Here is a 14871-nt window from a genome sequence, read left to right on the forward strand (position 1 = left end):
GTGGGACGGGCTCACGCGGAGCCGGATCGCCTGCCCGGCAATGTCACCCCCCCCCCCGTCTCCTCTCCTCCCAGGGCGAGCCCCGGCGCGGCTGAACGGCTCCGAAAAGACGTACATGGTTCTTGCCCGCAGTGGAACCGGCGTTCGCCGCCCCGCCGGGCCAGGCACAGTCTGGGGACCGCGGGTCCCCCCGCCGGGGTCCCCCCCCCAGTCCGGGGAGCCGGTCCCGGCGGGGAGCCCCGGAGCCGCGTCGAGCCTGTCCCGTCCCTCCCCCGCTAGCCCTGCCCGCCCCGGCAGCGCTCCGGGGCTCGTTTGCATTTCAGAGCAGCCGGTTCGCCGGCGCTGATTCCCAGAACTGCCGCACTGGGTTGGTCTCTGCCGGGCAGCGGCCGCTCCTCCGGGGCAAATTAAACAGTTTAAAATAAACCCACGGACAGAGCTCGGGTTGTGTGCGAGCTCGGAACCAACAATTACCAAACGGGTGGGGAGGGGAGCTCCGGCGCCGCTCCTCCCGCCGGGCACCGTCCCCACCGAGGCTCGGGCCGAGGGCCCGGGGCGGGGTGGAGGGATGAGGAGCCCCCGAGCCCCGGGGAGCTGCCACGGGCAGGGTCCCCGGTCCTGCCCGGGCCCCTCACCAGCCCACACGTCCCGCGGACCGGCCAAAGCACCAACCGCGCGGATCTCCCGGGCTCCCGCAGCCTCCGCCGCCCGAAGCGGAGCCGGGAGCCCCCGCACAGCCCCGGGCGCGGATTCCCCCTTGTCCCCGGCCCGAGGGTATCCCGCGGGTCCCCTAGGAAGCGCGGCCGAGGCTGGCCTTGCACGGGAATCAGGGCTGGGAACGTGAGGCCGGCAGCCCCCGCTCCGTGTACCCCCGGTGTACCCCCGGTGTGCCCCCCATCAGCCGAGCCCAGCCTCTCGCCAGGGCGGGCCCGCGGCCCCGCTGCCCCAGCAGAGCGGGGGGCGGCGAAGGCCCCCAGGGGGCCTGGGGCTCTCCGCTTCTCCGCAGGCCGCGGGCGGGGGTAGCCGCCCTGCCCAGAATGGGCTGTCGGGGCCGGGCCGGAGCGGGAAGGGCCGGGGCTGGGCCGCTGGGGCCAGGCCGGGGGCCCGGGGCTGGCGGGGCGCCGGGGGGCCGGGCCGGGCCGGGCCGGGCGGGGCGCGGGCGGTGCCGCCGCGTTACAAGAAGCCGCGCAGTTCCAGGAACCCGAGGGCGGGCGTTCCGCCTGCTATAAGAGGCCGCCCCGGGCCGCCTCGGCAGCCTCGCCGCCGCGCACCGGCCCCGCTCTGCCGCCAGGACCGGCTCCCGCGCCCCAGGTACGGCCGCGGGAGGGATCCCAGAGAGGACGGGGGGACAGCGGGGATGCCGGGACCTTCGGGGGGGGGGGGGCGATCGCCGAGGACCGGGGATGGCGGTGCTGCCTAGGGAAGGGGATCGCCGGGGATGTTGGTGCCTCAGCGGGGCGATAACCGGTGGGCTGGGGTAACGATGTGCCCCCGGGCGTAAGAGAGCAGGAGACCATCAGAAGCGGTGCTCTAGAGAGGGGAGAGAGCGGGAGACCGCAGGTGTGCCCGTGCTCCCGGGAAGGAAGAGCTGGCACGGGGGTGCCGGTGTCGCGAGAGGACAGTCGCCGGGAACGGGGGCTGCCCGTTCCTCCGGGAAGGGAGAGCCGGGGATGGGTGCTGCCGGTTCCCGGGAAGAGAGAGCTGGGCAGGGGGGCTGCCGGCTTTTCTGGGAATGAGAGCTGGGGAAGGGGATTGCCGGGAACCGGCAGCGCTGCTGCTGCGGGAGGATAACAGGGACCGGGGGTGCAGGTGTTCCGGGAGGGAGAGTCGGGGACCGGAGTGCCGGGACTCACCGCTCTCTCTGCCGCAGGTGATGGTGTAGCAGCGGCTGCTGCTGGCAGCAGCATCCAGAGCACACGAAGCTGGCTCCCTGCGCCATGGTCACCCACAGCAAGTTCCCCGCCGCCGGGATGAGCCGCCCCCTCGACACCAGCCTGCGCCTCAAGACGTTCAGCTCCAAGAGCGAGTATCAGCTGGTGGTGAACACCGTACGCAAGCTGCAGGAGAGCGGCTTCTACTGGAGCACGGTGACAGGTGGCGAGGCCAACCTGCTGCTGAGCACCGAGCCGGCTGGCACCTTCCTCATCAGGGACAGCTCGGACCAGAGGCACTTCTTCACCCTCAGCGTCAAGACGGAGTCGGGCACCAAGAACCTGCGCATCCAGTGCGAGGGCGGCAGCTTCTCCCTGCAGAGCGATCCCCACAGCAGCCAGCCCGTGCCCCGCTTCGACTGTGTGCTCAAGCTGGTCCATCACTACATGCCACCCACACCCTGCGCCGTGCCCGAGCAGCCTGGGGGGGCCCTGCACCCCAAGCGCACCTACTACATCTACTCGGGCGGCGAGAAGATCCCCCTGGTGCTGAGCCGCCCGCTCTCCTCCAGTGTCTCCACCCTGCAGCACCTCTGCCGCAAGACCGTCAACGGGCACCTGGACTCCTATGAGAAGATGACTCAGCTGCCAGCCCCCATCAAGGAGTTCCTGGACCAGTACGATGCCCCTCTCTAAGGGGCCAGCGGAGCAAGGTCACATGCTACAAGCACAAGAGCAGGGGACAGGCACAATGCCCCACCGGCACAGGCGCTGGCAGGGCATGCCCAGCCTCTCCATCCGGGAAGGAGAGAGGGGGAACTGGGGCAAGCTGCCACGGGCCCAGGGCTGTGGCCAGCATAGCTGGGCACCCTTGGTGCTGGGGGGACTCCTCATCAAGTATGACGCCTCCTCTCCACAGGGAAGAAGATGGCTCCGACCAGACTGTGGATGTTACAGTGAACCCATGGCAAAGCCCCTGTGGGCTTGGGCAGTCAGGACAGCTCCCACAGCACGGGGGAACATGTGCCCCACCAGCCCCATCCTGGGGGTGTCCTGGTGAGAGCCCCTTCCACCCTGAGAAACGGAAAGCACTGGAGCCCAGGAGTGCCTGATCACTTTTCCTCAGTTTTAAGGGGAAGGTGTTTTTTGCCCATACTGTACCTCTTGCTGCCTCCTTGTGGGTGAAAGCTCCTTTCACATTAAGCCCCAGACTAAGAGGTCGATGCCTTTGCCCCGCGTTGCCATTTTCCAGGGGACTAAGCCTTAATATCCCCCCTGCCCGGCGGTCTGGGTTAGTGCACTTCAGCTGGTGAGCTGCAGTGATGGTCCTGCTGATGTGCTATGAAGCTGGAGGGGAAGCGAAGCTGCTGAGTCCCACACAACCACATCTGCAAGGATCACCCTGAGGACGCTGGGCCCCCACTCCCTGCAGTCACACCCCACCTCTGCCCGGCCACTCCCGCAGACCCTGGCTGGGCTGCTCTGCAGGGCACCAATTCCTGCAGGAGGGCAGCAGGACCGTCCCCTGGAGCGTGTCATCTCGTGAGTGCTTTTCTGCGTCCGCCCAGAGAAGTGGTTGGGTTTTCTGGCTTTTTTTAATTTTTATTCTTATTTTTTTAACCGAAGGGATGTTTACAGGCCAACGTGAATCACTGTCTTTTATAAAGATTCCATCTTCACCTCCAGCCTTGAGGGCTGAGCAAAACAATGCTTGAAAATTCAACCAAAACCAAACTCAGATGAAACTTTGCACATATTTATATTTATATTCAGAAAGAAAATGTTTCCATAATTTATAATAAAGAGCACTATTTTTTAATGAAAACCATCAGATTTGGTTTGATTTCTCTCTTGCACGCCCGAGGCCGCTTGGCCCCGGCACAAGGCACAATGCTGGGATGTGTTTACACCACGTAAGCACCGTTTCCTGGAGCCGCTGTCCACGCCGGGCGATCCCGCCGGTGACTCAGCCCGGCTGCTGCGTAAGCTCTGTCCCAGCACTCAGGTATGTCTGAGCCCTGTGACGTCCCCGCCTGCCGAGCCGCGAGGATGGGATCTGCTCACACGGTGCTGCCACGGCACAGCAGACATGGCCCTGGGCACAGGAGGGGCTGAGCTGGTGGCCAAGGCTGGCCTGTGGCACAGCCCCAGTGCAGGGCTCCTGAAGGGCTGAGTGAGTCCTGCCTTCCCCCAGCCCTGTTTTGGCACACGCCAGGGTGAGGAGCTGCAGGAGCAGGGCACTTTGAGGCGTGGGTAGGAAAGGGTCTGTAGGTGCTCCCTCTGGGAGTGTAGCGGGCTGCCAAGACACTGCTCACCCCCAGAGCACTGAGAGAAAACCTCTGTCCTGTGCAGAGCCCCAGCCAGGCACACATGCCCAAGGGAGAGGAGAGGATTCAATTCTCCTGGGGCTGTCCTTGGCCCCAGAAGTGCCTGTCCTCCACTGCTAGGAGCATGAAGTAGGCATGGGAATAAACCTGCAGCTCTGTCTGGCTGGTGCGCAGTGCAGTGCCTGGCTGAGGAGCTGGATGCAGGGATGTGGGTGATCCCCTGGGAGCAGGTCAGCCCCCCAGAATTCCCCAAGAGCCCCTGCCTGTGAGGAGCAGGCTGTGCCAAGGTGCTTTGTGCCCAGGCCCCAGTCTGCAATCTCCACACTGCAGGCATTATGCCTGGCATCAGGAGCAGTGCTCCCGCCCCCGGGGATCCCCAGCTGCTGGGAAAAGGATTTCCTTAGGAATCAGCCTGGACCAGAGGGATGGTGAGTGTGCCGGTCCAGGCTGTGGGCATGGCACAGTACCAGCGGCTATTCTGGGGCCACTACGTGTGGCTGTGGCACGCGTGCTGCCAGCAGTGCCACGGCCTGCCCAGGCACCCGCTGCTGCTATGCAAGGAATGCCCATGCGCAGGGGTGGCCGCCTGCCAGGCCCTGCCGAGGCACATCCCTGAGTTTAGGGCTCCCAGCAGCACCGGTGGCTCCCGGCCCGTGCCGCTGATGGGGTGGGAGCAGTGCTGCAGGCGCAGCAGCCCCAGCTGGCGGGAGCGTCACCACTCCCCCAGGCAGGATGAGGCGAATCAGGGATGAAAATCAGGGCCCTTGGGGGTTTATGAGCACACCCAGCCCTCCTGGCAGAGCCAGGGGTTCACAGCACCCCAGGGTGGGGCAGAGTGGGAAGCTGTCCCCGGGGACAGCAGCCAGGCTGCCCACAGTGACTCTGCCCTTGTCCTCCCAGCCAGACCCCAGCCTTCCCATCTCTGTGGGAACAGCCCCAGCTTCTTCACTTCCCAGAAGGGCCCTGGCATTGCCGACCAAGGGCCTCTTCCCTCGCGGTGCTGCAACCCGCGGCTGAATCAAGAATCCGGGAAGCTCCGCCAGCCCCGCGGCTTTCTTGGAATAAAGCCAAGCTCACGGCAGCAGTGACGCGGCGGCCGCGGGCAAATCCCTGCCGAAGGTTTCACAAACCTCTCTCTGCTCCAGAGCAGCTGAGCGGACTTGGCCCTGCGTTTCGTAAGCAGTCTATCAAATGTGGACAGTTCCCCTCTGCCCTTCACCAGCGCTGGGGCAGCTGAGCTCCCCCTGGGCGGGCTCCTGGATGGGGAAGGTGTTATCAGGGTGATCAGACCCTGTCACCCTGTGATGGTGCCAGGAGCCAGACTGGAATTTGCACAGGGCTCCAGAGGCAGGGCTGGGACACTGGTGTCCTGCAGCTCTCCACACCTCAGATCTCCTGGGGCTGGCACCAAGCAGCACCAGCAGAACCCAGTGCAGCTGTAAGTGCATGGACCCCCGTGCCATCAGCTCCTCCATGCTGTGATGGTGGCCATGCAGAGCAGGGTGAGGGCACCAGCCCCAGTGAGAGCCTGACAAGGTGCTGGGGCACGAAAGGGTGGTCGGGCAGGGACAGGCTGCTGCCCCACAGCCCCTGCAGCCCCCGTCCTGCCTCAGCCTGGCCTCCCCATAGGGTGCAGGGTGGCCACCAGTGCTTCCCATCACACTGCTGGCTCATTACTGGCACAAGAAGGAAGCGTCCACCGGGATGGTGAACCTGAGCTCTGCGGGGTCAGGGGTGCAGGAAACCTGCTCTGGTGTGTACCAGCCCCTGCCGAGCCAAAACAGGAAACCACCGCAGCCGGAGATTGCTGCGGGCACAGCAGAGGGCTCAGCCAGCACCGCAGCTCTGTTGTGGCTGCACCAACCATGCAGAACATCCAGCTGGTCACAGGGCAGCAGGGCAGGCCCATGAGGGCTCCCCAGCCCCGCAGCAGCACCCCAAGGACTGGCAGAGGCAGGCAGGGAGCTGCCGTGAACACCCGACCTCGCGGCACTCCCTTCACACACTTCTTCCTGCTTGGCTCTGCAGAGCCAGGACATTCCCACATCTACCACCACACTTCCCAGTAGAATGCAGGAAAGGGCTGTGCAGCAGCTGGGAACTTACTGTAAATGGCACCACCTGCTCCTTACGTGGCAATTGCTCTTCAGGCCAGGGCCACGGGAACACTTGGGAACAGGGATTGGGACATCTGCTCCCAGTGAGCTGCCAGGAAGCACAGGCACGAGCTCCTCAGCAGAGCCCAGAGCTGGCAGTGGTGGTCCCAGCTGCAGGCCCAGGACAAGAGACAGCTGCTTGGGCTGGAGGAGGAGCAGGGCTGCAGCTCTATGTCCCCAGAGCCCCTCGGTTCCACAACTGCCCCTCAATTTGTGCCTCTGCACTCAAGTACTGCTCAAAGTCCCTGTCCTGGTAGCAGCTCAGCTGCCAGGGACCTGGAGCAGTGCCATGGTGGCTGGGGGAGCCCTGGGGGCTGGCGTGGTCCTGGCTCTCCCTGGGCCAGGTAGGGCTATGAGCAGGCAGGGAGCAGGGGTGGCAGCAGGACGCCGTGCCCAGGCCAGGAAGTATTTTGGGATACAGCTGAGCCCAGCAGGCTGTGTACATCCCCATGGAAACTCTGCTTTGTTGCTGCTTCCCCAGCCAGACCCGCGCCAGCTCCAGGGAGCCAGCAGCTGTGGATTCCTCACTCCTTCCATCAGCATCTACGAGAGCTGCTCTGCCCCGGCCCCCCCGGCCCAGCTCTGCTCCCTGGCAGAGCCCCGGTCCCAGGGCTAAGCTGCTCTTGCACCTGCACTCACGGGGAGCAGTGATGTGCCAGCCTGGCTGTGGGCACTCCTGGGCACACGGCAGGCACGGGAGGTCCCTGTGGGTGCTCCTGCAGCAGGCTGCCAGCTGCCTGGCGTGTGCTTGCCCAGCACAGCACAGAGTCCTCAGATGACCCTGGCAGAGCAGCCGTGGGCAGGTGCCAAACCCTAGCCCTGGAGCATCCCTTGGCCTCACATCAGTCCTGGCACGGGAGCCAGCTGTGGCAGAGCCGCACATGTGGCTGGGGACGGAGCTCCGGGATGTGGGACCCTGTGTGTGTGCAATCCCTGCCCTCCTTGCCTGCCCCCTCCTCACCAGTGCACACTGCTGGGGGGCCTGCAGGTCCCCACCAGCCTGGGGGGCTCTGCCCATCCCGTGGCTCTGGCTGCCATCAGCAGAGAGGAGCTCCAGCCACACCGGTCAGGCACAGGGTGATGGGTGCCAGCGGCGCCTCTTGGGCGACGATGGGGACTGCGGCTGGCAAAGGGCACAGCTGGAGCAGATGCTCCCCAGAAGGACCCAAGGGCCCTGTCTCAGCATTTAATGAGTGGGAATGGGAGCGCTTTACTGTAATTCCAGTAATTACATTGTTCATCCTTGGCAGCCGACACCAGTTGGTGTCCAGCGCCATGGGATCGCGATAAGCCACCTGGCAGTGAGGCTTGGCAACACGCTGTGCTGCCGGGCAGCCGGCCAAGGCAGGGCAGGGAAGGGCTGGAACAAGGTATGAGGTGCGGGAAGGGCCCGCCCCGGGAGTTCCCGTCACTGCCGCGCAGGTGGCGGCGGGAGGGCCCTGCCGCCCGGGGCTGAGCCCGCACGGCCGGGATCCCCAGCCCGTGAGCGCCTGGCAGGATCCCAGCAGCCACCCACCACTGTGGCATCCCCAGAGCACGCTCAGCGCTCACGCTGGGCGCTGAGCTGGAGCTGCCAGCTGCAGGATGTTCAGCCACACGCGCAGCGGGGGTTTGGGGCAGCAAGGTGCCAGTGAGGTGTCACCCCAAGGACCTGGTGTCCCACCCTGCCAGCGCTATTGCAGCTTCCAGGCAGCCGGGCAGGCGCTGCCACTGGCTCTTTCCTGCCATCGCCCGCCCACCCTGGCTCAGCCGGGGCATCCCCGGGTGGTCTCCACTGGTGCTCGGGGCAGCCAGGAGCAGGGACAGAGCACCCCAGGGACAGAGTGGGAGCCCTGCTGAGTCATCACTTCACTGTTCTCGTTTTTCCATGGTGCTGTTGTGCATTTGCTGGAAGCCAGCTCAGAGCCATGACTAATCTGTTCTCAAAACAAGCACAAAGCAAGCGCGAGGTTTGTGCAAACCCACGGGGAGGAGGCGGAATCACAGCACGGGGCTGGACTCGGGAGGCAAGGCGCTGGAGCAGCTGGGAATGCCCCTCCATGGAGCTGCCCTGCGGGCAGCAACCTCCTGTGCAGGGGGTGGGCACAGCAGAGGCGGGCAGGGGCACTGAGGACCCCCAAGCTTCCCTCCCTACAGCGGGGCTGGGGTTCAGGCAGCATGCTGGAACAGGCTGCAGCAGGCAGGGGAGCCAGACGTGGGCCATCAGCACTCAGAGCCCCACATACTATGGCCAGAGTTGGGGCTCTCATATGGGTTGTTTCGCCTTATGGGGAAGCCAGTGGAGGGGGAGGCCAGGGAGGAAGCACATTGATTTGCTGTTATTAAAACCAGAGCTGCTGTCGGGAACTCCACAGCCTGGCTGCCCTCGTGTGCTTCCTGGAAAAGGCTGTCCCGTGTGCCCTCACCAGCGGGAGATGGGGCCCCCAAAGCACCTGGCAACAGCCATGGCCCGCGCCGGCTTTGGGCGGCAGCCGGGGCAGGGAGCCAAGGATCCAGTTCTGCCCTTGGTGCCCACTGCTCTGCTGCCCAGCCTTTGGCTCCCAGCCGCCCGCTGCCCCCCTGGCCCTCCTCAGCACCCCCGGTGCTGCCTGCGGCGCCCAGGGCAGCCCTGTCACCCTCGGCGGGTGGCAGGACACGGCAGCAGTGGCACCCCGCTGAACTGAGGACTGTTTACTGGAGAGGCGAAGTCATCGCTTCCAGTGGGGGATGAATCACCCCTGTCAGGAATTCTGCCCGGGGGCTTTTCTGTAAGAGCGTGGAATTTCAACACTGGCCGCCCGTGCCCTCCCGGGTCCCCCCTTCTTGCACAACCTCTTGCCGGGGTTGCTGTTCCCAGCCCGGCCTTGCAGCCGCAGCGGCCGCCGGGGAGCGCGGGCACGGGGGCACCCTGCGGAGGGTCCCTGTGGAGGGTCCCTGCTCATTGTCCCTGCTCAGGGTCCCTGCACAGGGTCCCTGCCCGGAGCGCGGCCCCGCAGCCCGTGCAGGGGTGACAGGGCAGGGCCTGCCGGGCTCGCAGCCTCCAGAGCTGCCCGCTCACAGAGCTGCGCCCCCGGGGTCCCACAGAGCTGTCCCTGTCCCGAGTGGGTCCCCGGGACCGAGGGCTCCCCCGCTCAGCGCTGTCGCTGTCGCTGTCGCTGTCGCTGTCGCCAGGCAGTGTGGCAGCGCGGAGCCTGCAGCTGCACTCGCACCCACCAGCGCTGCAGAGAGGGGAAGTGGAGGGGATCAGCTGCAGGGTGGGCTCGGGTGGAGCATCTTCCCTCTGCCACGACCAGGCACAGCCCACCTGCATTGGGCTGATGGTTCATCAGGCTGAGTGCGGGGAGCGCTGGCAGGGGGGAGGCCCCTGGAATACCCCTGCCAGCTGCCACTGCCACCATCCTGGTGCTGTCCTGCTGCGGGGGGACACCACTGCCCCCACCATGGGCCAGGCTACCAGACAGAAGGGGAGGAGGGGGCCAGAGCTTTCCCAGCAGACTGAGGTGACCCCGGGGAGCCCTGCAGCCATGCTGGGACTGGGGATTCTCTCAGTTTCAACACACAGCAGAAACTCTGTGAGAACTCAGTGAGAGCAGAGGTGTTTTTGGATAAGGGGGAAGCACACTCAGAGCAGGAAATGAAACATCACCTTTGAGACTTGTGGCTCCTCTCAGCCTGGTGCAGCACAGATGGGCTGTGCTGGCTCCCAAACCATCCCACAGGTGAGGAGAGCAGAGCCAATGGCTTTGGGAGCCCAGAGAGAAGCGTCCCACTTGCCAGCATCTCCTTTCCTGGACACAGGGCTGCCAGGAGCAGCCAGTCCCGGGAGACCCTTTGCAATGGGAACCTGCTCCCTGCTACATTTGGGGTGTCCCTGTGTCCCCCGGGGGATGGGGCAGCCCGGCAGGACCTGCAGCCTGGCAGTGTCCCTGTGCCGGTGACAGCCAGCACTTCTGCCACCACGGCTTCAGCACAAAGGGCCCACATGCCAGCCCTGCCCCCGGGGCACTGCTTCCAGCAGGAGGAAGCAGCTTTCTCAGGAGCCCGGATGATTTGCCTGCCCCACTTTGCATGCCTGAGGCTGCCCGGGGACACAGCCACAGCCCCCCACCCCAAGGCAGGGCAGGACCATCATCCCAGTTCAGAGCACCCAGGTGGGCATGTGGGAGAAATCAGGACAAAGCACCTCAGCCATAGGAAACTGCTTTATTTCTTGCTTTGCACTTTCTGCCATTCCTGGAAATGCGTGAAGTGGCCGCCCCGACCCACCTGGGTCAAGCAGCCCCCTTGTCCCACTCAGCCCCTGCCCCTCTCCCCGCCAGCCACTCCCAGAGGGGCTCCCAGGACCCACAAGCTGAAGTCCCATGCACCAGGATGGAGCAGCTCCATCCCAGCCCCACACATGAGCTCCAGGCTGATTTATAGAAACCCAGTGCCTGGGGCTGACGGTGCCTCCTGCCAAACCTCATTAACGGCTGGCCCGGGAGAAGGCAAACAGCTCATGCAGCAACAAGGAAATCCTTGTTTAAGCATTTCTGGCCATGCAAGGCCCTTCACCCCATACCCAGGGGAGAAGGAGGAAGACGAGGAGGTGAGGAGGAGGTGCAGGCTACAAGTCCCAGACTGGCACCACCCTGGCATTCAGGGGAACCAAGAAGGAGACATGAAGAGACATACCAGGGTCTGCACAGGGAAAAGACATATTAGGGTCTGCACCAGGATGGGATGTGAGCCGGGGGGAAGCGGGAAGCTACATGGGCATGATGGGGGCAGAGAACTGTGCCACAGAACCCTGCCTGCCCCCCCGTGCCCCCTGCTCTCACCAACACCAGGCTCCCCACACACGTGCTGGCCGTGGGTGCAGCGTGGGAGGCCGTGGGAGCCAGAACCAGTGTGCCAGCCCACAGTGGGCACGGGACACCAGCACGGCTGGCCTGTGCAGCCGGCACGGCGTGCTCCACAGCAGCACCAATGACCTGCATCTGCCTGCCCCACGTGTGGCTCAGGATCTATTTCATCATCTGGAGAAAAGCATTTACTGCCAATAAACGGGCTAATTAATTCTCCTCAAAGACCTCTCAATTATTCATCTCGGGCCACAGAGAAAACAATTAGAGCACTTACCTCAGCCCTGGCTCAGCCAGTGCAGCAGCTGGTGGCAGGCAGGGCACGGCGGCCCGGCGCAGCACGGCTCTCGGCACGGACCCCCGGTGCCCGGCCATGCCCGGGCGTGCCCACCCGGCCGGGGCGGCCCGCGGAGCGCTGGAGCGGGGATGTGGAGCGGCCACAGGCAGCAGCCCTTAGCTGTGACCGGCCCCAGCGCTCTCCAGGGTGCCCCGGAGCTGCCCCAGCTCAGGGCTCTCACAGGGACCCCCGGCTGCTCCCTCCCCACAGCCCCCCGGGGTAGCCCGGGCAGAGGCTTCTCCCCGACGGTTCTCGGGCTCCTTGGCCCTTGGGGTGTCCCATCTGCCCCGCGGAACGGCCCTGCTCAGGTGCACCCTGAGGAGGGAAACCCTGGGCACGGGGGGCACGCTGGGCTGGGGGGGCCGCTCCCGGCCCGGCCGGAGCCCACGGGGGCAGCGCCCGAGACGGCCCCGAGGCGCGGCCCGTCCCGGTGCCCGGCGGGTCAGGCCGGCCCCGCACTGGCACCGCCGGGGCCCCGGGGAGCGGGGCCATCACCGCCCCGGGCCTGGCGGGCAGAGCCCCCGGAGCCGCCGAGCCGGGCCGGGCCGGGCCGGGCCGAGCCGGGCGGGCAGAGCCCCGCGGGTCCCGGGCTCGGAGCCGCCCGGCGGGCGGGCAGCGCGGCCGGCCGGGCCGGGAAGGGTTAAGGGCGGCCGGCGCCCCCCCGGCGCGGAGGCCGGGCCTGTCGGGAAGCCGGGATCTCTGCGGCGGTTTTACTGGAAAAGTCGCTGCCGGCGGAGGGGGGGCACCCGCGGCCTCGCCGGCTGGGGACGGGGCACCGGCCGGGACCCCGCGGCCACCGGGCTCCGGCAGCGGCCCGCGGGGCCCGACCGAGCCTCCCCGGGCAGCCCGCGGCTCCCGCACCGGCCGCGGCCCCGGCAGCCCCGGGATCGTGTCCGTCGGGGGTCTGTGCCGGGCCGGAGCTCGGCCAGTGCCGCAGCTCGGGACGTGTCCCCGGCACCCCGGCAGTGCGGCGGGGTCCCAGTCCCGGCTGCCCCACCCGACCCGACCCGACCCGACCCGACCCGGCTGAGCCTGCGGCCGGCGCTCCCGGGCATCGCCCCGCCGTTCCCGGCAGCAGGAAACTGCTCGGCTCCGTGGCCCCGGTCCCTCGAGGGCGATGCACGGCAGCTGCCCCGGCCCCGGTGGGAGCGGGGCTCTCCAGAACGGGCCGGGCCGGTGCCGCCCCGCTGGGACGAGCCGCGGAGCCCAAAAGGGCGGCCAGGCTGAGCAGCACCGGCAGTGTGGCTACAGGGCTGAGTCCGCCCGACAGGAAAGCATCTCGAGCTCACCGTGAGCGGGTTATGGTCACTGCCAGTCCTGAGCCAGCCCTGGGCACCCAGCACGAGACCCCCGGGGCATTGCCTGGCCACTGACAGCTCCATGGCCGAAGGCATGCTCTGCTGGGAGGCTGAGAGCCCACTGCCAGCCTGTGCCAGGGCAGCCAGGTGCGTGTGCCAGGGCAGCCAGGTGTGTGTGCCAGGGGCAGAGGATCAGCCCCAGCCCGGCTGTGTCCCGGGAGCTGCAGCACCGTGCTCCCCCATCCCACAGCCCCTCCTGCGGCCGGGATGCGCCAGGCTCAGCCCTGGGGACGTGCAGATCCAGCGGCTGGGGCTGGCAGGCTGGGATGGGGCTGCCAGTGGGGCTGGTAGCAGGGGGGCCCAGCTCCGGGAATCGGCCCCAGTGGTTGCCAGGCCTGTGGTAGGGAGGGGGGAAACCCGATCCTCCGCGGTGGGATCTGGGCTCCACTCCCGGCTCCCCAGCCAGGCCTCAGCTGCTAATTTTAGCCCTGGGGAGGCACGACTGGAGCAGGAGCTGAGCCCAGAGGGGCAGGGGCTTAGCCCACCACAGGAGCTGGTGTGGGCAGGTGGTGGCTGCAGTCCTGTGGTGCAGTGTGGTCCAGGGTGAGCCCCCTGCTAGTCCCCAGCTGCCAGCCAAGCCCCTGCCTGGCACTGCCCACCCTCTGCCCAGCTCCCGTGGTGTCCATTCAGCCACATAAGACCACAAGCACTTCCATGGTCCCGGTGCTGGCCCTGCTGTGGCCCTGCTGGGTGCTGGTACCAAGGGGGGACCCCCAGGCAGGTCCCAGAGCGAAGTCCCTGGGAAAGGCACAGGGCTGAAGGACAAGGGGCTCTGTGGAAGACATGCAGCCACACTGCACAGCGCTGCAGAAAGCTGTGGCTGCTGCCCGGTGAAGGAGCCCCTGTTTGGCTGCAGACCCTGACTGGGCTGGGGGGGCTGCCCACAGCAGAGCCCTGAGCTCCCCTCCAGCTTTGGGCACGCCAGGGCGACCAACTAGCCCATCAGGTGCCATGGAGTGGATGGGTGAGTGGCTGGGAAGGCCATGCTGAGGGGTGCTCCAGCCACCCGACCCTTCCAGGCAGAGAAAGCGGCTCCAAAGGCTGCCCTGCCCCATGCAGCCGCCCCAGGTGGAGGGGGGTCCCTGTCCTGGGGCCCCACACTGCTGCTCCCCCAGCCCTTCACCTGACCGGCCGCGCTGCCCGGCGCTTACTGGAAGAGGAAGCTGCCGGGAAGGCGGTGTGTGCGGCGGGGCAGCTTTGGGGAGGCTCAGCTGGGCTCAGCAGCCGGCACAGCTCAGCTGTCCATGCTCCCAGGTCCAGGGCCAGTAACGGGAAGCGTCTGCTCTCAGTGACGGTAAATCAGATCGGGGAGATTAGAGGCCTTTTTGCCTAATCATGAGCAGCTTGAAGTTGGAGGACAAGTTCCTGGAACAAAGAGGAAATGGAGGCAGTAAATAAAGAAAAACTGTTAACATGTGGCCCTGCGTGTGAAAAACGTCTCATGAAGGACTGTTTATGGCTCCCTCAGCTGCAGGCTGACAGCGCGGGGGGCGCGGGCGATACTGAGGGAGGGGCTCATGGACAGGGGCACAGGCAGGGGCATGGGCAGAGCGGGCACCAGCGGAGCGGCTGCAGGGGGCTCAGGACAGGGGACCTGGGGCGGCCAAGGCTGGGGGGCACGTGGCAGAGGGAGGGAGAAGGCAGCAGCGTGGCACAGGTGTCTGGAGCACACAGCGTCCCCAGGCGGGCAGGGGCTGAGGGGAAGAGGCACCTTAATGGGTGCACCTGCCCTACTGGTGCCCTGCAAAGGCCGGGAGCGGCGCTGGGCGCTGCAGAGTGGTGCCCCCCGCGCTGGGAGCAGGGAGCATGGTCCGGCTGCTCCAGCCCAGCGCGGGGAGGCGCGGGGGTCTCACCACTGCTTCGGACACACGCCCTTCCTGCCGGGGGGCAGTGGGGATTTCTGCCAGGAGGCTGGCGGGTCCCCTCAGAGCTGGCAGAGAGTGCCGAGATCAGCGAAGCTGCCCGGACACCCCAGAGCTCCGCTGCAGCGCCAGCCCAC

At 66.5% G+C, this 14871-nt stretch overlaps 1 protein-coding gene across 1 annotated transcript; it reads left to right on the top strand.

Moving 5' to 3' along the window:
- Nucleotides 1–1218: 1218 nt before the first annotated feature.
- SOCS3 (suppressor of cytokine signaling 3) lies at nt 1219–3690 on the top strand. The gene is made up of 2 exons (XM_036394621.2): nt 1219–1311; nt 1871–3690. Exon 2 carries the CDS (start codon nt 1938–1940, stop codon nt 2565–2567), a length of 630 nt encoding a protein of 209 aa, XP_036250514.1. The 5' UTR covers nt 1219–1311; nt 1871–1937; the 3' UTR covers nt 2568–3690.
- The last annotated feature ends 11181 nt before the right edge of the window (nt 3691–14871 follow it).

This window comes from Molothrus ater, chromosome 19 (assembly GCF_012460135.2).
Source record: "Molothrus ater isolate BHLD 08-10-18 breed brown headed cowbird chromosome 19, BPBGC_Mater_1.1, whole genome shotgun sequence".
NCBI lineage: Eukaryota > Metazoa > Chordata > Aves > Passeriformes > Icteridae > Molothrus > Molothrus ater.